Source organism: Strix uralensis, chromosome 1, assembly GCF_047716275.1.
Source record: "Strix uralensis isolate ZFMK-TIS-50842 chromosome 1, bStrUra1, whole genome shotgun sequence".
In the NCBI taxonomy this organism is placed as follows: domain Eukaryota; kingdom Metazoa; phylum Chordata; class Aves; order Strigiformes; family Strigidae; genus Strix; species Strix uralensis.
Window position 1 is genome coordinate 44,091,913 of NC_133972.1, and position 20,662 is coordinate 44,112,574.

General features: G+C 42.9%; 1 protein-coding gene across 9 annotated transcripts in view; it reads right to left on the bottom strand.

Moving 5' to 3' along the window:
- The window catches only part of DYNC1I1 (dynein cytoplasmic 1 intermediate chain 1), a 201,214-nt gene extending 181,893 nt beyond the window's left edge, over nucleotides 1–19,321 (bottom strand). For 6 of the 9 annotated variants that reach the window (XM_074864080.1, XM_074864063.1, XM_074864072.1 and 3 more), the window contains exons 1-2: nucleotides 19,173–19,321; nucleotides 2,684–2,801 (exon numbers count right to left, since the gene is read on the bottom strand). In XM_074864080.1, coding sequence (XP_074720181.1) covers nucleotides 2,684–2,791 — 108 coding nt within the window. In that variant the 5' untranslated portion in view covers nucleotides 2,792–2,801; nucleotides 19,173–19,321. Of the gene's footprint in view, nucleotides 1–2,683; nucleotides 2,802–15,684; nucleotides 15,794–19,172 lie in introns of those variants that run through there. The other 3 variants (XM_074864019.1, XM_074864028.1, XM_074864038.1) reach the window with 3 other exon arrangements.
- Between the last annotated feature and the right edge of the window lie 1,341 nt (nucleotides 19,322–20,662).

Consider the following 20,662-nt stretch of genomic DNA (forward strand, 5'->3'; position numbering starts at 1 on the left):
ATAAGCGATGTAGTCTCTTATCTATAAGAAAGAAAAAAAAAAAAGGAAAGAAAAGAAAAGGGAGGGAGAGAAAGTGAGTCAAAGAATGCGGATCACCACCCCAGGTTCCAGCGCTGTCTCAGGTCTGGTAATCTTGGGTGGTGGGTGCACACCCAGAAACGTTTTCAGTTCAGCTTATCAGCTGATTTGCATACTAGACAAGGAGAGGTGGGTTTTCCATGAACTCATTAGCATGAGAGACAAGGAAAGGTGGAGCATGGGTTCTGCGCATGCATTGAGGGGGAATGGGGTGCATTAACCCTTCTGTCCAATTGAGTCAATGGTCACGATCTCCACCTGCCACCTTTGCCTTTCCCCCAGTTACTGCCGGTTTTTGCTGACTTCATGCTTCTTGAGCAACCACCCAGCCTTTGGTTCCTTCTGGGGCAGATGTTCCCCTTTTATCAATCCTTTAGTTCTTCTTCAAGGGCATAGTGCCTAGAAAGGCCTGCATCATTTATACAAAGTATCAGGATTACACAATAGAGTCAATATTCAGCTGCCTTCTTTGGAAGATCAGTTTGATGAATGTTTGAGGCATTAACTCCTTCAGTTCCTCACAGTAGCTTAAGGGCCTACATTTGGTCCCAAGCACTTGTTGATAATAAAAAGACTTTCTCATGAACTTCAACATTTAACAGGAGCAAAGGAAAGGACTAATGTGTCTAAAATAGGATTTTTGCAGCCTGGAGCACCCAGCCAAAACCCTTCCTTTTTGCTTAGATCTCTATACCTCCTTGGAGCTTCCACACATTAGCCTCCTGTCCCTCTGGTCTACTGGGACCTAGAAACAGGAGAAGCAACATCTGCATTAGCCAGAATCCATTGTATTTGGCTCATTCCCCAATTTACTACGGTGGAAGGAAAATACCAATACCCAAGCCTTGTCGTTAGAGCGCTCCATTGAAAGAAACAGGCTCTTGCAGCCCTTCTCCCAAGCAGATGGTGGAACTGAACCCATGTCCCACTTTGTAGCCTAGTGCAGTAACCAGTAATGCAAGAGGTCATGTCTGTCATTTTGTCATGTCTTAAATACAGCAATCCCAGTATAGTTCTTATAGAGAATGTCTGGAGGCATCTGCCTCTATACTTTAGATCCTAAGGTTGCTTTTAAATTGGCTGATCCTATCTAGACACCACACAGAGAGGTTTTCCCTTCTGTTAAAACCAGAGTGTGGGGCACAGGGGACTCACACAGCATCTCAGCCTGCTGCTGATGTTGGTGAAGGCATGACAGAAAACCTTGAAGTTCTGAAGCATCCCCTTGTTCTCCAGTTTGAACACAGAACATTGCTTTTACAAAGACAAAATTCAGGCATATCCCTGTGTTCAGCTCTTCCCACAAGCTAGCCTGAAGTATCTCACAGTATGTAGGATTGCAGACAACTCTTCTGCACCAGTGTACATGGCTAAGCACCTAAGTGAATGTTAGGCTTCACTCCTGAAGGCCATCAGACATCACAGCACACTCCATTTACAGCACCGCAGCATAATCTGTAGAGCTGGGTGTCCCGAGCTGGATCTGGCTATCGGGGCCAATGGAAAGTTCCAACCACCACGAGATCTCCACAAGCCATAAAATCAGAGGCAGAGGACAAAGGAAAGGAGTTAATAGCTTCCTCGAGCCAGTAGCTTGGCTCCCTTCCCTCTAATTCATTAAAAGGCTAGTAATGAACACTGAAAATTTTAACGTTTAAAGTTCTGCTTACAGAGGACTCCCCTAGTGACTCCAGGAGCCTCACCAGGGGGTGTGCTGGTAATTGCACAAAAATGACTCAAATGAAAAAAGATTAAAAAGACAGCCAAAACTGGAACACTGATTTCTTGGATCACATCACATTTCCACAGTAATTCCATGAAATTCATGTACAATATTAAAGTGTCAGTTTAAAAGGAAACCAGTTATTAGTAAAGGATAACAGGTGCTTTAAACTATAGTAAGTGTTGACATTTGAAGGAAAGGAAACATAATCACTTAATGCTTCTCTGACTTTGCATGAAAATGAATATCCACTCCCTGTCAATTCTCACCTCTATTCCACTAAGTGACTGAATAAAAAGAAGTACAAATCCCTTAATGAAAAACCTAATGCATATTGTCAAGGACAAATAAACTAATATGTCAATCAAACTTTAACAGAACTGAAAGATGCACCCATGCCAGAAGACGAAAATGCAATTGCAATTATGTTTTACTTTACTGGAGAATAATAATTGTAAATCTGTTACCTTAGCTAGTAATCAAACTAGTCTTCAGAGTACAAAAATACATATTTAGATTGTAATGGCTTGAAAAAAATGTGATCCCTCTTTCTGTCTTTCCCTACTCTCCACTCCCTTTCCACTGAAGGAGAGCCCAGGAAAAAGCATTGTGGCAAATCAATTTTTATTTCCACACACACATACACATCATGTTGTCTAAACTGTTGTCATCTGACAGTGCGTTGGTTTTAAAAAGCAATTCCCTCACCCTAACTTTCTTGACTAAAAATAAGCATTTTGATTTTAAAGTTAGGCTGATGTGGGTTTGAGGAGCTCATTCCACATGACAGATACCTTAGGGTATACAATACTGAGATGTCAAAAGCTCAGCAAACCCCTTCTGCAAGCATGAGTTATCTAAAAGGCGCTTTTGCATATTTACCTCTTTCTTCTTCCTTTCTTCCTCCTTCCGTTTCTTTTCTTCTCTTATTTGAGCCAAACGTTGCTTTTTGCGCTCAAGTTCTGCTTTTAAATCACTTTTGTCTGACATTTTGACTCTGCTGGAGACAAAATTATGGAAACCAAGGTGAAAACAGAATTAAAAGTTTTCCCTATGTACTGAAAAAAGATACTGAATTATATAAAAAATAATGCTTCTACATTCCTACAAATATATTTCTATATAAACATCGGCCCTTGGACTATACTGACATTGCAGAAAGCAGGATATTTGATTCACAATTTTTATTTCAAGAAATTAGACCAGCATATCACCAAACATGGAATATATTTTCAGATGTCCCTTATTAGAAAACTACTTTTGTGAAGCAAACCCATTTTTGCCTACTGTTCAAAATAATGCTTTAATGCCTTTACACACTGAAGCTGAACTCTTTCGATTTTCATTGGCTCCAGCAGCTCTGCCAGACTGTAGGATCCAGATCCAGAAATGGATTTCAGTTTTAAGTACGAGAACGTGATCTGCCCCAGACAGTCCCATACATCTTAGACAAGTAATAATTTTACTCATCGCTTTCACTTCTGCAGGTGCCTTGAACGGCTGCCATCCCGGGACCTGCCCCATTCCACTGGCACGGCCCCACACAGACCACCAGCTCAGTCTCAGTATCCTTCACATATTCACCCCTCTGGGAAGCACCCTCTCCAAGTCATGGGCTATCCTGCACCGGAATCTCCTCCACCCTTTCCAGGGAAAGCTGGGCCATTCCCCCAAAAAGCTGAAGACAAGGCACAGAACCAGGCAACCCAGCAAACCTGAGATTCTCTTTAATGAAGCGGCACACTGCTCTGCCAAGTCTCATGCTCAGATCATCTTGTCAAAAGGCAGGAGACGTGCCTAATATTCCTGATTTGACTCCAATCACACGAACTTGGCAAAAGCATTTCTTCTGAGCTACTGAAAAACCTCCCCCACCATTTTAGTCTTAAACACAATTCTCTGTAGGACAGCGATGTGAAGCCATGTGCACTCTTTGTGTTTTAAATCCCTGCCAACTTATGCTGCTGTTAGTCAGCCTTTAAAATGAAGGCTAAAGAGATATAAAGTCACATCATACAGAAATAGAGCCAGACATCTAAAGAACATACAATATCAATCTCTTTCTACAGTTTTAAAACCCCATGAGTGTTGCACAAATCCATAACTTAAGTCACAGATAATTTATTTTCTAACATCATATTCATTATGGGCTGTCATCTAACCATATCAATACTGATTTTCTTATTAGCACTTTATTCCAAAGACAGTCCTGACTAATATAGACATTCATGAAAAGAGTTAACAGTGCCTTTTACACATCACTGACCACATCCACCACTGCAACCCAAAATCAATCAGATCAATGGCAGCACCATGTATACGCAATGGAAGTCTATTGTTTGCTTGATGCATGGGAAATTTAAATGACAACTCTACATTAATATAATGAGAACTCCACACACATTACTGCCTGGTGGGTGGATGACCGGAGAGTAAATTTATATGCTAAAAATTATATGGCACTTTCACCCATCATGAATTCCTCTGCTGTCATCAGCTTCCTCCTCGAAATGATAAAAGCATAGTTAGCCCATGATATGGAGGATACTGCCAACACCTGCACATTAAATGCAATCTTGGCCCCAAATGCTTTGTTGTCTTTGCAAGCATTTTCCTTTAATGAAAGAAAAGAATAATATTTGGAATCAGAAGAGGAAACTATTCAGTGAAAATGGCAGGCATAAGAGCAGCATGAGGCATGTCAGAGGGGCCAGTGTAGCTGTACCTGTGTGTGGACCATACCATGGATGCTAACATTTTCCAGTGCAGGAGTTAAACCAGTACAGCTCACACTGTCACAGACTCTGCACTTCATCAGAGCTGCCCATCCCAGCAAGGTACCCTGCAGTCCTTTCAAGGCCCAGGGACTCGTGGTTCAATACACAACAACTCACAGCAAATGGTATTGCTAGGAAGGACATTAAACTGCTAACAAACTGGACCACTGGGTGTACTGATTGTATGTGGAGGACCGTCATTTCATTATTCCTCCATCACTCTGGTCCTATTCATGATGATATTGTTTTCAATTTGGGAAAGAGAAATCAAAACTGTCAGAAAAATTGCATTTCATATCAAGAAAAATAAGCAGTAGCACCTTAAACAACATTAATCTGTGTGGTCAGCTAACGTCAGTGAGCTATTATTTAAATGAGAAATGCCCGGAGAAGAAAACAAGCTTTTTAATGGCAGTGCAGGTAATATTTTGCCTACCAATCTGCTCAGGATTTGAGGGTCTCTCTCAGATACGGCTGAAATCCCATTTGAAGTCATTTCCTAATCTGTTGCACGCATTTGAATTCTGATTATGAAGTTCCCTCTCAGAGCCCTTCGGACTAGATAAGAGTTTTCACATCCTTTTAGTTCTGCAATTTGGCAACAGAGTGCGAGCTCTTGTTTCTATGTTTATATGCAAATGCATTCTAAGGCTCGTGACAGAAACCCTGAGGGTTTGGCACACCTTTCAAGCTGTTTGTCAGATATCAATGAACGGCTTTCTAAAAATTCGCTCCCTTAACGTCAGGGAACCTAACTAGCTTTTTCCCTGATTTGAGCATCAACGGCTTAGTGCCTGGCCCCTTCTTTCAATGCTGTAGTCAGGGTGATCGAATCCTATTATAGCTTTGCCCTATTTTTAACAAAACGGGTCTTATATACAACAAAGATGATGTTATTAAATTTCCTTAAAGAATGTTGCCAGAACTGATATATAGAAAGAAATTAATTTCAAGTTACTTTCATCCTGCATATATTACAGTCATGCCTTAGCCCCCCAAACAGCTTACCAACCTTCAAAGTGGCTATTTACAATTTTAGCACAAATTGAACACCAAGGGTATGTAACCACCTTTCTCAGATGTCAGCAAGTCAGGAGTCAGCAGGAGGCAAGCGTACTCATCACTCTACTTGGTATTAACGATGGAGTTAACACTTTGTATTTGTTACTGGGAACAAATTTCTAATAATTGCCATTCTGAGTGCCAAAAGGCATAAAAAAGATTTACTTTTGACATTCTCTGCGGTGCAGAATGACAGCCCAAGGCTTATGTATGACCTAATCTTCTCCAGCCTGGGAGAAGACACTGGGCAGAGGGAAACAGTAAGGAGCACATTTTGTAGTGAAGCAATTAAATCACCTATCTGGGAGAAGGAACACATAGGAACAAATACACTGAACATTGCATTAAATGTAGAAATAGTTCTCATACCAGGGCAGCAGCCTAGGGCTCCCCTCTTCAAGGGAGGTGCATAATCTTAGATCAATTTTTACTTTGTTTGGCCCAGTTTACTGCCAAGTGACACAGTTTTAAAAGGAGAGAGTCCTCCCACTGCAGAAGAGCTTACCACCCACGTTCTAACATCGGTTCTTGGGATGTAGCAGGATACGTGGATATGAACCACCTTGCACAGAGAACACTTGTCTGCACTCCTAATACTCTGAGGAAATTCTCCTTTCTTTGAGCTACTGGAGAAAGGAGCCTGCTCCTCTTGGCATGACTTTTAATGAGACAGACTGTTCTATTTCAAGACGTCAGTTTTCCCTGTATGCATTAACTATGCCTCAGAGTTCACTCGTAGGCTTGGAAAGAGAGCCAATTCCACTTACACATCAAAGGGTCACCAGACCCACCAGGATGGCAGCCACCCGGGCACGTGCAAATGCAGCTCCGAGGCTTCTGAGGACTGCGTTCTGGGACTTCACCATCTACTGGGCTTATCTCACTAAATCTGGATGACCACAATGTAGATGCAGAGCTATCCTTACCATCAATGAAGGTAAAATCAAAAGAGTCTGGATATCCTAGGATGTGATTCCACTTTTCCTAAAGCAGATGTCTAAAAGCAGTTAAGATTAAGCATGCCCCAAAGCCACTAGTTCCAGTGATGATAATGGGCCTTGGGTGATCAGTTAAGTTCTATAAATCTCAATTGTAAGTGTCTCAGACTGGGTGAGAAGAATCCTGTCCTTAATGTGCTCCCAGCAGTTCCTTTTAGCTTGTCAGTGTATGAAACAAGATCTCTGAAAGACCGTTTACATTAATCTTAAATAATAATGGTGTTTGCACAAGCTTCTCTGCTGTGCAGAACATAACACAGAACTACTCCACTAAGCTTATTACACAGGTAGTAACATCTCACGACCATTTCATCAGTGGCAGCAGTAAGCACATAAGCATGGAAGATGCAAACAGCGTTTTACCCTCAACTGGACCAAAAGCCATGCAAGTACTTTTACCAGTAAAAGCCAACAGACTTACTACAGTTTCCTCACAAGCTACAAGGTCTTTATCAATGATCAGTATCACAATATTTGAGCAGATATTTTTTCAAACCATTTATATGAGCACTTAACAGCAGAAACAGTCACAGGCATCTAAAAAGATTTACTACAATTGCAGAACTAATAAATTGATACTTGCCAGAGTTATGGAGGTACAAAGAGTGGCAACACATGTACATAGCTTGGACTAAATATAAGAAAAAATAAGCACAAAGTGCCCAATGTAAAATGAATAAAATAAAAACAAATACAAAGAAAATTATGACAGAGCACACTTTTTATAAGCAGAAAAAGAAAATAAGGTATAACACCTCTCTCTTCTTAAAGCCTGTTCTTTGTATCTCCTAGAATACCATCTTTTCTGTATGTTATCACTGAGCTCATCTAAAATGAAACTTAAGTTTTCAAATCTGGTAGGAAATAAAAAAGGCTACAGATTTTATTGCTTTTTGGTGTCTGGGGGATTTTTACATGCTGTTCATTAGGTAGGCTGCACTAGAGTATAACTATATACACCACTTCACGACCCTCAAAGTCTTTCCTGTTTTGTGACTTCTTATGTTATCCTTTTCATTATTATCTCCATTGCAATTACCAAAGGGGTTCACTGAATACTGTTACATATGGCATTAGTCATCCTATATAACTAATTATAAATAACCGACTCATTAATATACTTTTCTAAAATAAATAGGCAGCATCTAGTACTTGTAGATGCTGTACATGTATTATTCATATCTCTTCATAAAGAAACAGTTACTCTTGTGTCCAAAACTGCAAAATGTCTTTAGTTTGAAAGGTAGAGGAGGTTGCACAATAAAATACATTACTCAGTGATTTCTGGTTTTAAAGAATGGGTTTATAGAGTGGGAACACTATTACTATTGAAACTATTACATACGGAGTTTTCTACTGGAAAAAACAATTCATTTCTATTATGTACCACATTTGTCTCTGTTTTGTACAAAGTAACACATTTTCTACAGTTAGGAATATTATGCATTTTTACAACAGAATAAAATTCCCATGGGATCTACCTATGACTTTTACAAGTGTAAAGCATGTACGCAAAGCATGAAATTGTACAAAGCACATAAACATCTTTGGTCTGCAAGAAACCTGAGGGAGCTGTTACCCTAGCATAAATGCATTCTAATCCATGGTATTCCTTTGAAAATAATGTTTGAAACACACTTCAAATGAGCAAGAGGGGCTAGAATCATCTACTTGACAGCAATTTTTAAGTAAACATATGAGTACCTCTTTTCATCATGCATCAGAATTTGTACTTGACTTCAGTCAAATAACATAAATACTTCTGCTAAATAGGCATATCAATGTTTACAAGATCACAACAATGGGCAAATATTTGCAGCTGCAAAAAGTCAGCATTTGCTGCATTTTAAGGAATCTCCTGTGTGATGAATTCAGGGAAACACTAAGTAAAATTGGAGAGACTTAAGTATTTTTTGCTACATAATCTTGAGGCAAAACAGTCAGGCTTTTTACACTGCATCTGTGTGTTTATCTATAAATAAAAATGGTTGTTAAGTGTTAGATTTCAGGGAATGTACCATTTTTATCCTTCAGCTTCTGAACACTTCTAGCAGATGGGCAAAGGTCTTGTACTTTGTTCTGTAAAGGTTTACAAATCACAGCATCCAGAGATTTGGTTCTGTGCTTCCTCTTGATTGCTATGAAACAGGTCAGTGCATCTCTAGCCTATTTATTTTGAGGCTGACATGGTGTAAGATATGTACCCACAACTGCTCAATTATACATCCCTTACAATCTATCACCATTTAATCTTTTCACTCTTGTTCTTCCATAATGGCCCTACTACAAAATGAACTTGGTTACAGCAGAATTATAGGGTCCTTACAAAGTAGCATATGAGCAAAATTCTGCTATTGCCCATTCTTCCAGCACCAGGTGTAGTGTCAATGAAGCATCACCTTCTCATCATCCCATTCTCTCATGCCCCCTTAGCATCCTAAATTTACCGTGACCTTTTCAATTCCAACAAGCATAGTTCCATGGAAGAGCCATCAAGGCTGAAGAGAAAAAGCTGCTGGTAACAGTTTGCTAGAAATAAGAAATACATCTAGGATTAGAAGGAATTTAAGTACTACATACTGCCAGGTCACTCTAGCAAAGCTGCTGCACATCTTCCACCAGCTATGCTCCCTTTATATTGAGTTCCACAGAACCGACTGCATGTATCACCTCAAAGAAAACTAGATTTTAAATACGTCTTTTCAAGTGTCTTGGATCTTCCCTTAGTAAGCATTAATGAGCAGAGTTATAACAGCACAATGATCTCTGATACAGTGCTGGGAGATGATCCTCAAATGATGCAGCCAATACTGATTTGTATCTCCTCAGGTTCTGACTCAGCAGCAATCTTGCCCCTTACGAAGAGCAGATGCTCTTAACAAAATAACCAATTGCATGCCTGACAACATTTTGATTTTCTCGAATACAAGATGTTTAGGTATTCTTGGTCAGCTCCCTCTCTATTAGCTTCTGTTTCTGCTATCTTCTACTGTTTGGCTGCAGTAAAACGTAGGGCTCCGTATGTGGCTCTGCATATGGCTGGGAATGGACTTCTGTCAATTCTGAATCTTTGTGACTATGTTCCCCACACATTAACTGGTCTTACTAGTTGCACTGTGTTATCTTCTGTGAATTTCCCAGCTTGCTTCAGAGAGGAACTGCAGGACCCAGCAGAATACTTTAAAAAAGTTTTCTTTGATTCAAAGAGAACCAAACACAAGCTATAAATTGATAGGATTTTAGAGATGGATAACATGAGAAACATGACATAATCTAATCTTCAAGCCGCAGGTCACTTATCTAGAAGAGAGAGCCCTGTATTTCACGTTTCTGATTTAAATTTCTTTTGTATGTACTTCTCATATAATGCTCAGATTTCAATTATATCTGCTCCTATCATTGATATCACCACTTCTTCAAAACCTGTATAAAATATCTGGCTCATCACAACAGTACCAAAGTGACTCCCAGGAGTATATTTAATGACTTACTAAGACCTAATGTAGAATTTCACTTCAAGATGTCTGCCAGTCTCTCTAGAAGTGGAACAAGGACTCCTTTTCTCCATCCTGCAAACATTTCAGACATTAAAACATGTATTTCCACTTCTTATGGGGGGTAAAACTGACCCCTCTGACTTTTCTACCTTCCTCCTGAGATAACCCTACTGGTATATGGCCAGCAAACTGATACTTAAAGCCATTTACCCAAACATGAAAAATTCATGCTCTAGCGTCTGCTTCTTAACCCAGTTATGACAACTGCCAGACAGACATCAAAGAACAAGCTATGCTGCCGACATACAGGTTTTGCTGGAAGACTTACCCAGGTATCATTGCTCCCTTAAAACAAAAATATGCTTTGCTTTGTGGCTGATGTTTGTAAGGATGTAATTGGGCTAAAAATACTATACATTGATTTAATCTCTGAAGTCAATACACTTAAATATTTAGAAAGCAGGGAAGAGTCCTGGCTGTAAGAAATATGCCAAGTATCTCCTATAAGTCTCACAATTTTTAAGGAAGCAAAGTGGAAGAAACAACACTACCATTCCCTTTGTACTTCCCAGGGCTTCTTCAGCTGTAGTAACAAAGCAACATGCATGATCAGAGCTAGCCTTAGCCAATCATCCCTGTTGATCCACGTAAGTGGAAAGAGATACGCCAACATAAAAAGACAAGATGATAAATGCAGATGCCTAACAGCATAATTTAAAGGACATATAAAGAATTGCAAAGAATTTGAATATGAGAGAGGACTGTGAACATGAGACTGTGAAAGTCTATGTCTTCCATTTATCTTTTCTGTGGTTAAAGTATTCCACCCAAATGGGAGAAACATGGTTTTTGGCGGTTTTGTTTGGTTTTGTGTTTTTTTGGGTTTTGGAGGGTTTTTTTTGTCTTGAGAGAACTGCAGCCCACCTCTGTAGGGTGACTGTTGGCTACTGGGTGAGAAAGACTAAGAGGAATAAGATTGCATTCTTAATAATTAAAGCTATTTTCTATTAATTTATTTTCTGCAAAGATTCATTGGACCAGAAGAAGCAGATGCAAGAGAGTGAATGTTAGTCTCTAACTGAGGCCTCTGCCTTCTGGTCTTTGTTTCAGGGTTAGTTTATATTATACGCAATGACTGTTTAGTTTAAAACACAATGCGGTATTTCGTATCTGAAGCCCAAGACATCTTTTGCTTGCTGAGTACTTGAAGCAAGGTGCTGAAGAGTCCTTTCTCTTCTTCCCACGTGCTCTGTCATGCCCAAAGAATCTTTGTTTCTTCATATACATACTTCATATATACAGATTTATGTGGAGCAGCTTCAGTGGGAAACACTGGAAGGGTGCATGTGGCAGAAGACACATAGCTTGCTGATTCAAGCACAGATGAGGGCAAATATCTCTTTAAGCAAAGGCAAAAATTACCTGAGACTCCTTTACATTAGGTCAGTCCTGTTAAAACCAGGGTTCACATGCTCTCAGCTGCAGTCTGCCATAGAGCACAGAGTCTGACAGGTGGGCTCAAGAAATGCAAACTAGATGAAGCAGCCTAGGAGAGACAGACAGCGGACACCCAGGCTGTTGAGTCTGCAGGCTCAAGGGTAAGAACACATCCAGAAGCAGAACTCTTAAGGTGAAAAAGGAAGTTTTTAGAGACTGCATGCTCTTCAAGAGCTAGGTGACAGCCAAGCAGAGATTTCTGAGGACTGCAGTTTGGGTTTCTGTTTCTATACCATTTTGTCGGTATAGATTTAGCTGAGCTTCCCAGGCACCATAAAAACTCCAGTTTTGAGGGATTCAGGTACGCATCCCAGGTTCAAGATGTGGGCATGCTCTGCACCTTAAGCACCTACCAATATTGAAATCTTCTCTCCCATGCACACATGTACCTCTCCAGTGCCCTGGATTCCACAGAGAAGAAATGTGGCAAATGGGCTGACTGACAGCAGGAGAAAGCAAGTCCCATGACTAAATGATGAAGCAGTCACATCTCTGCAGTGCACTGCAGGGCTCCTCCAGAAGTAAGCCTCAGTGCATGATTCACTGCGTCAGGACCTCAGCTCCAGAACTTGAGACCAGGACACCAGTTAGATGCCACCAGTTCTCTTAAAATGAGGAACACAATGCTGTAGTTATTTTTGAAAAATAAATCAACTTTTATTAGTGGTTCTCAAAATATGGGACCACTGGTGGTCCATACGGCAATCAGAAATGGTTCATGTCTGATTTCCAGCCACATTAAACTGAAAAATGTATGGGTTTATTGGTTCCAACAGAAAGTCTTGATGATTAAGAGGGAAACATAGTTTAAAAAGTCTACAAATTGTTGCAATATCACAAGAGAGAACTGAGCAGAACCAGGAGTAAGTGGGTAATACAGTTAGCCTTTTATCAAAAATGGATATTACGTGATCTAAGAAAACACAGCAGTCTCATTGCTTTATAGATATATACAGTATTTTAAGAAAAATAATACAAAAAATGAGAGGCCACTGACTTTAATTATACTCACACCTAATTCATCACTTAGTTCAGTGAGATCAGAAACTTTCTTGGGAAGAATAATTGGTCTATAATTAAACTTTAAGAACTTTAAAAGTTTACTGAATCAACACTGAGGAAGCATGACCTTCATTTAAAGACTTCAAAATCAATACTACTACTGACTAATATTAATATTGCATTATATTATGATTTTGTTTGAAAAGACTCATATGTTTGTATGTCAATGTGGCTGTCTATATTTTTTTACTTCCCTGTGTTCTGATTCACTGACAAGTAAACAATAAAACCCAGTAAGTGTTATGTACATAAAGGGCTGCTGTAAAAGGTGTGGAGGACATTAGTAGTAAGGCTGCAACATCTTTTTTTTTCCATCTTAGCCCCTTCCAGAAAATATAATTTACCGTCATCTTTTGAGTTCTATGTTTTAAACATATGAGAAAAAACCCCCAAAGCTTTATAATTTATAATCATCTGATCAAAATAGTACTGAATTTGCACAGGGTGTTTTTAATACATTTGAAGAGGCCCATAAAGGCTGAGAAACTAGGCTTTCCTGTGTTTTCTTGCTATTAATCAACTTTCTGTGAAAAAGAAAATATTGTGGGAAATAATGGGACAGTTTTCCCACGGGCTCTCTCAGTACAAACAGAGAATGGCATCACTGTTTTTTTTTTTTTTTGTCTTCAGTACAATACCCTCCTATCCCATCAGCACAATGTTTTTGTATTATTATTACTACTATGGAGATAGTGAAAGGCAGGAATACAACATTCACAGGCTTTGCCAAGTGCAGCAGATTACGTACATGAATAGCTAACTGCACACTAGGGGGTACAATTTAGGTCAAATTTCTTGTTTCATTCCAAAAGGTTATAGATTTTTAAGCCATTCATTGTTTAATGCACCACACAGCTTATACCCATACGTATATAAAACATGAACTACCTTTCCTCTATTTTTTGCAGAAGTAATTTGTGTACCTAGGCAATGAAGACTGGCAGAAGTTGATAGTCTGCAACAAACTGTTATGAGTGTGTAACAAAGCTGTAGGAGCAGTCAGAGCTAAAAAAGGACAAAGAAAATAAGAATTCATTTAGGGACAAATTGAGATCTGAAATCCTTCAGGATTATCATGCAGACCACCTTCTGGTTCAGCAACTGCTCAAAATGTAACTAGAAACAAACTGATGAAAAAACCCGAAGTCATACAACTTTGAATAGTGTGATTAATGAAAATGATGATTCTTTTCTATTACGTAAAGAGAAGACAAACGTATTACGAAGCAAGTCACATGAGTTTAGACGGTCCCCCAACTTTCTTTGTGCTGTGAGAATCAGAGAAGAAATTCTCTTAAATGCTCAGTCAGTGGAACAGTCCTTAAACCAGGAGAGATAGGCTCAAATACAAGGAACCATATTAGATAGCAGTCTGGGTTGGTTTTTTTTTCTGTGAGCCTGTTTTAAATATTTTAATTTCTGAAAATATACAATAGCAATAATTTGAAATTACTTTGACCCAATTACCAAGTGACCTGGTAACCACTCTGATCCTAACAGTGGTGGCCTAATGTGCAAAACACGAAACAAGGGCATGCCTTGAATAGTATGGATTTAATACAGCTGTCTACGCACTTTAAAAGCTAAGATCTGTGTTAATGGATACAGAACGGAAGGGCTGAACAGTTTAAAGAAAGAGAGATCCATATTTTCCCTGCATGTGGTCTAGGATCTACAGTGATTAACTTTCAATAATAACATAGCATAGTTTGGGGTATAGCTTTTTCTGCCAAGTTCAGCCTGAAAATATTAGAATCAAGCATTAGAAAAGGCTTGGAGATATTGATATAAATAGATAAACAATATATTCTCCATTATACTTATTTGTATTTAATTGTACTAGGTAACTCTGTATCTTTGCCTTATTATAATCCCCATTGTTCGAACACAAAACAAACCACATCTTTCTGCTGGACTGTAGTGAAAAATGAGCAACTGAAGAGCAGGATTTGAAATTACGTGTACAACGCGGCAGATGGAGGGAGAAAAAAACAAGGAACTAAAACCAGTTCTATCCCAGGGAGAGAAGACAAAAGGGAAGAGAAGACCAGTGAGGAGGAAACATGGTGTTAAGACTAGTATTGGGCAAGGGAGAAAAGGATAAGCCTCAGAGAACGATAGAAAGGAAGAGAAATGTGAAGAGAAGATATCACTGGAAACAAAAAGCTATGTCCTTAAAAGATTCCCTCTGTAATTGTTTTCTGCTGAGTGGCAGTAAATGAGCCCTCTTCCTCTGCCGAATTATTCATTAATTATTCTAGGGCCAAGCAGGGACAGTCAGCTGGCACCTGGGGAATACACAGGGTAGAACTGCACTGGTCCAGAAGAGCTCCAGGGAGGTTTGTTCCTCAGGTTGATGTACCCTGTCTCTCCAGGTAAGGCAAGCTGACCCACATGCATGGGAGCAGTGTTAAATATGAAAATAGGATAACATGTACTTTTACTCTAAGATTAATAGCCAAGAATCACAAGAGTCATCTGAGCAGTGATTATCCATCTGGTAACACAGGTTATCTGCACACAGGTCAAAGCAGCAGTTACACAGAACTTCATCCGAAGTCTGTTAAGTCAATGCAAAGACTCTCATTGGCTTCAACAGAGTTTGGAGATGTCTCATAGCTTTCAAACGATATATATAGCTGACTCCTGCCATCACTCTACAGGCTAGATTCAGCACCAGAGGAGTAACAAAGAAACTTCTATTACTGTCAGCAGTGATCTATTGTCAGCAGTGATCGGACTGAGCCCTCTGCCCTTAAAACTTCAGCATGGAGTTACAGTGTGCTGCCCACAAAGCACTTCCAGAACTGTCATTCCTGCCCCGTGCCTTCTGCTGCTGCAGTGCACTCCCAGACACTGACCAGAGTGCTTTTGCCTCAAAAGGGAAAACAAAAAGTGCTGAAGAAACACGGGGGGGGGGGGGGGGGGGGGGGGGGAAAGAGGGGGTATAGTTTTAAGCTCAGGAGGAGTTGGGATGTCATAGCACTCACAGATGATCAGAGGTGTCTTTTGTCTCTGAGATCTAGCGGCTCCCACATCAGTCTGCTTCACAGCTTCCTGCAGCTCCTGCCATCTGCCTGGAAGTAGCCATTTCCGAGAAAAGTTGGCAAGATGATACCACCTAAAGTGAACAGCATTGGGGGAGCAAGCTCATGTATAGTGTATGCTGCCTCAGTCTGAGAGCTTGCAGATGGCCAAGTGAACAACAGCTCCCAATGTCATGTCTGACTAGCACGGTTTTAGATGGATAATTACCAAGTAGCAAAAGGGACATATTGTGTCTATCTGAGATTTAGACTGAGACAGGGTCTCAGGCTGCCACTGCAGCTTTTCAGACACTTCTTTTTCAGATTTTTCAAATTTACTGTTTTTTAAGCAGTATCATTCCTGCATTACCATTTCTGCCTGCTTATACAGGTCAGCCGAGTGGAAGACCATACAATCCCTCATCTGGAAAGCAAGCCCCCTTATAGACACATATATGTGTATTCACCTGTATAACTTGAGTTGCTCAGATGAACTAAAATAAGCTGCACTGGCAAAAGCACAGTTTTACTAATACAAGAGGCATCTGTACTAAGGGCACTCTGCCAGCATACTCCATCAGTATTCCTGCCGGAAAACGTCCCTTTTACACACAGACTACAACTACAGTCATTATGGTTTGTTTCATTTAAGGTTTTTAAAATAAAAATATGAAAATATCAAATGAGTATGGCACTGAGGTCATGATGTCTGGCTATGGCTGCAGAAATGCCCGAGACCACACCTCTGCAGATGTGAATCTCCCCATGCACCTCAGTGAGGATTTCAGTCTTAGCTCCCTCTGACTTCCCTGAAAATTAAAACCCATGGGTGGAACAGGGAGGATCTTTCTGTTAACATCCCACCACTACCTCCAAGTAGCAGTCCATTTTGGCACTAGGCATCAGTGACTCTGAAAGATTCCTAATTACTACTGCTGTTGTTGGTCAAACCAAGCCAAAGGAGCTCAACAGGGCACTTGAGGTGTAGCACTAGTTAATAAGCCTGAGTAGTCCTAGAGAGAGACTGTGAACATTTTTTAAACCTCTGTGTGAAGAAGTCAAGTTTGAGGAGCTGCAAGATACCACATGATTACCTGAATCATTAGCAGAAGTTGGGGAAGCTTTGAAAAACAGCAATGCCTTTCTATACCCTTATGTTTTTCTATTCTGGTCCCTTACCTTTTTCCCCTCACAGCCCATTTCACCTCATTGTCCAGAACCCTGCAATGGTGAGACCTCTACCACAACCGATTGCATCCAGCTCTATCTAGTATTCCCTCTCTCTCTTCTTGCAGATTGGACAACTGATGTCAGCAAGGAAGGAATGTCTCTTGAAACCTGTCTTACAAAAGAAAAGGAGACCAAGAGACTTGATCTGTTAATTTATTTGAAAATAAAGCAGGTAAGTTCTTGATTTAGAGTACCTACACTGAAGACAGCTGCTAAAGCAAGGCTTTTATCTATGACAGACATAACAGGAACCAGGAACCTGAAGCTGGAAAAACACAAACTGGAAAACAAACAAATGCCTTTCAATAATAAAAATAATAGACATTGAAATGCATCACAAAGAAGGGCAGCTCACTGCCCTTCCTCCTACAGAAAGAGCTGGAAGGTCGGATTCTTAATTTAAGATCTGCAGGGTACAGAGTATTTGCCTGACTATTCTTTCAGTAGCCAGATTTCCAAATTCTCAATAATCACTGCATGCGTAGGGTGTGGTTTATTGCTGCTCCTTTAAAGATTCCTCTCTTAAACTGTGAATAAGGCAGCACTGCAGTTAATGCAGTTTTAGGGTACAATAATTTGAGGCAGAGGTGTTTAGAGCTAGGATTGAGCTAATCCAACACTAAGCAACCTCTTGGACCTCCACACACCTGGCCCTCAGAGGTCTTTCAGGTATCAAGGAAAAGGATAGCAAGTCCCAATCCTCAAAATAGTCTGTGCACAGAGAGGAAGGTGAAGAAGGGGCAACACATTTTTGTATTTTCACAGACTATGAATGCATGGTTTGGGGAAAACAAAATGAAACAGAGGATGGTTATCAGAACGAGCACTCCCAGGGGCAACGACCTTGGGTGCAGTCCCAAGTTTTGTGTTGAGGAAACACATTCTTGCTGAGAAGTGCTACACAGACATTACAGAAGGCATTTTTATCCACCTTCACTAAGCATGGAGACTGTTATTAGAGATGTCATCTCAAATGGAAAGAAAGTAAAAAGAAGAACTTAAAAGAACCAGAAAAAAAACCGTATAACTTCTTCCCATTAACTTAGCAAGAACAAATGAGGCACTTCAACAAAGCGTGTTGTTAGTAACAGAAATGAAATTCCTTGGTGGCTCTGACAATACCATCTCTCAGTAGATAGATGGTCCTGGGATTTGGATTTCCATTCTGAAACAGGTTTTGCAGCACTGTGCTTCATGATATTTAAAGCCATTTCAGAGGTAATTTGATGTCCTCATGCAGAAGCGAAGAGTTGACAAAACCCTGTATGTCAGGATAAATTACCAGGTGCAAGTGCCAAAGCCACGTGCCAACTTCATATCAGGTCTTTCCATCTCATCCCCCCTGTAATAGCAGGTTAGATTGCTTGGTCTGCTGAAAATCCTTATATGTATTTATAGTTGAAATTTGCACTTTCTGTCAATGCCAATATTGCCAGAAAAACATACTTTGTTCAGGTCAGTAAAACGGGGGCTTTGTCTAGGAAATATCTAGGGGCCTTACGCTCTTTGCTGACCCAGGGGGATTCCCGGGGCGATGTAACCGTCATAACATCTTTTTGCCAATGTATTTCAATGAACTACTTGTGAAAAAGGCCTCTCATTGACCCCCTCCTTCTCCCACCCTTTTAGGGAATTCCCTTAGGAACGGAAAAAGATCTAATTCTCCGTCTGCCGTCGTCGTGGACTTGAGTAAACCCGCTGCTGCTCACGCTGGGCAAAGAATTAAAGATGGGGAAACTTTCTCCCATCCCTCTTTGCTTTAAGCTGCTGAGCGCTGAGACACAACCCGGGGAGCCGGCGGCCGCCCCCCGCGGCGCAGCCGGAGGCCGAGGGGCCGGGCCGGAGCCGGTGGTGCCGGTGCCAGGAGGAGCCCCAGGGACCGGAGCAGGTGCCGCTGAGGCCGGGGGGGCTCTCCGCAGCCCTCCCCGCCCGCTCCCCCCCCCGGGGACGAGCTGCCCGGGTGGAAAAGCCCACCCCGCGGCGAGGGCCGGCCGGTTCCTGCGGGGCAGCCAGGGGCTGCCGCTAACCCAGCCCGGGCCGGCTGCTCGGGGAGCGCCGCCGCCCGCCGCCCCGGGGCTCCGCGGCCGAGGCGCATCCCCAGGAGCGTCCCCCCGCCCGGCTCCTCCGCCGCCAACGCCGGGCCCCCAAGGGGAGCCCCCGCTCGCTCCCTCCGCTGCGGCACGGCCGCCTCCCGGCCCCGCCGCCTCCCGTGAGTGCCTTACCTCCGCCGGCCCCCGGGAGATGCGGAGGGGCCCCCGCCGCCGGGGGAGCGGAGGGACGCCCCGCTGCCCCACCGGCTGCTGCCCGCGGCGCTGCGCCCCGCCGTGCCGTGCCGCGCCGCCTGCCCGCCCGCCCGCCCGCCGCTGCAGCAGGACCGCCGCCGCCGGCTGAATGTGCTGTCTCACGCTGGACAGGCTCCTCCCGAGAGCTGCTGCTGCCGCCTTCCTCCTCCCGCCTCCTCCTCCTCTTCCTCCGCCCGCGCGGCCCCGGCAGCGACCCCCGCCCCCCCCGTCGCCGCCGCCGCCGCCGCCGCCGCCCGGCAGCGCCGGGCTGGGGCGGGGCCGCGGGGCAGGTGGCGGCGCCGGGGCCTCCCGGGACACACAGACACACACAGACACGAGCCCCCGCCCTTGGCTCCGCCGAACCTGGACCGCCGCGCCTGTCTTCCCCCGCCCCCGCAGCTCCGGCCTGAAGTGGGCTCTCGCGGCTTCTCCGAGGTCCCCTCGCTGTGACCCCTGGGTGTCACCCCCGCATTGGCGCAGGCTCCCCCCTGCAGTAGCCTAGCCGTCAGCCGCACGGCAGCCTGGCTGTCAGCCCAACAACCGCCTCACCATCAGCCCCACAGCCCAGCCGTCACCCACCACCGCCTCCACAGCATCCCTGCCACCATCCCCATGGCAGCAGCCATCAGCTTCACAGTGGTGCAGCCATCACCCACAAAGCTGCCTAGATATCCCCCCACAGCAGCCTGGCCATCACCCCCACCAGCAGTCTGGCCATCAGCCCCTATCATGGCCTGGCCATCAGCTCTGTAGCAGCCTGGCCAGCTGTCATGAGGGCAGCAGGCTCCTGCTGAGGTCCTGTCTCTTTGGGGAAGAACGGGGAGAGCTCCAGAACAGGTGAATGATACCCAGCTTTCATGGTTAGACAAGGGCAAGGCTGCCTAAAAGCAGAGGTTTTGTTTTGTCCCTGTTTCTTCACATCACTCCTATGGGGACAGGTACCAGCAAGGAGGGCCAGACTCCTTCAGCAGCACACTTGGTCCTCTCACACCACCACGTCCATCTCCTGGGGGGGAGCAGCCAAGTGGAGCTGTTGGAGCCAGTCCATGTTCCTGCAGATAACATCCACCTCTGGTGTGGATAACCCAGCTTCCCTCTCCTTCTTACTGCACACAGGTATGTTGCCTCACACATGTGCCCTTTGGTACCATGGTTTGTTCTTTACAGACATGATGTCCTGGACATAGGGCTCACTGTTCTCCACCCCTCTGGTCCGAGAGAGCAGGAAAGGTACCATTCTGAAACCTGTTCCTGGAGCCATGTTTGGTTTGTTTTGGTGGAAAGCGCTAACTCCAGCCATTGTCATTCCAGGTCCAGGGCCTGTCCTGGGAAGATTGAGGTATACCCAGAGCATGGAAAAGCTATCAAAGATTCACATCACCTCCAGTTCCTGCCAGACACAGATGGACTGCACCTGGCCAAGAGACAAA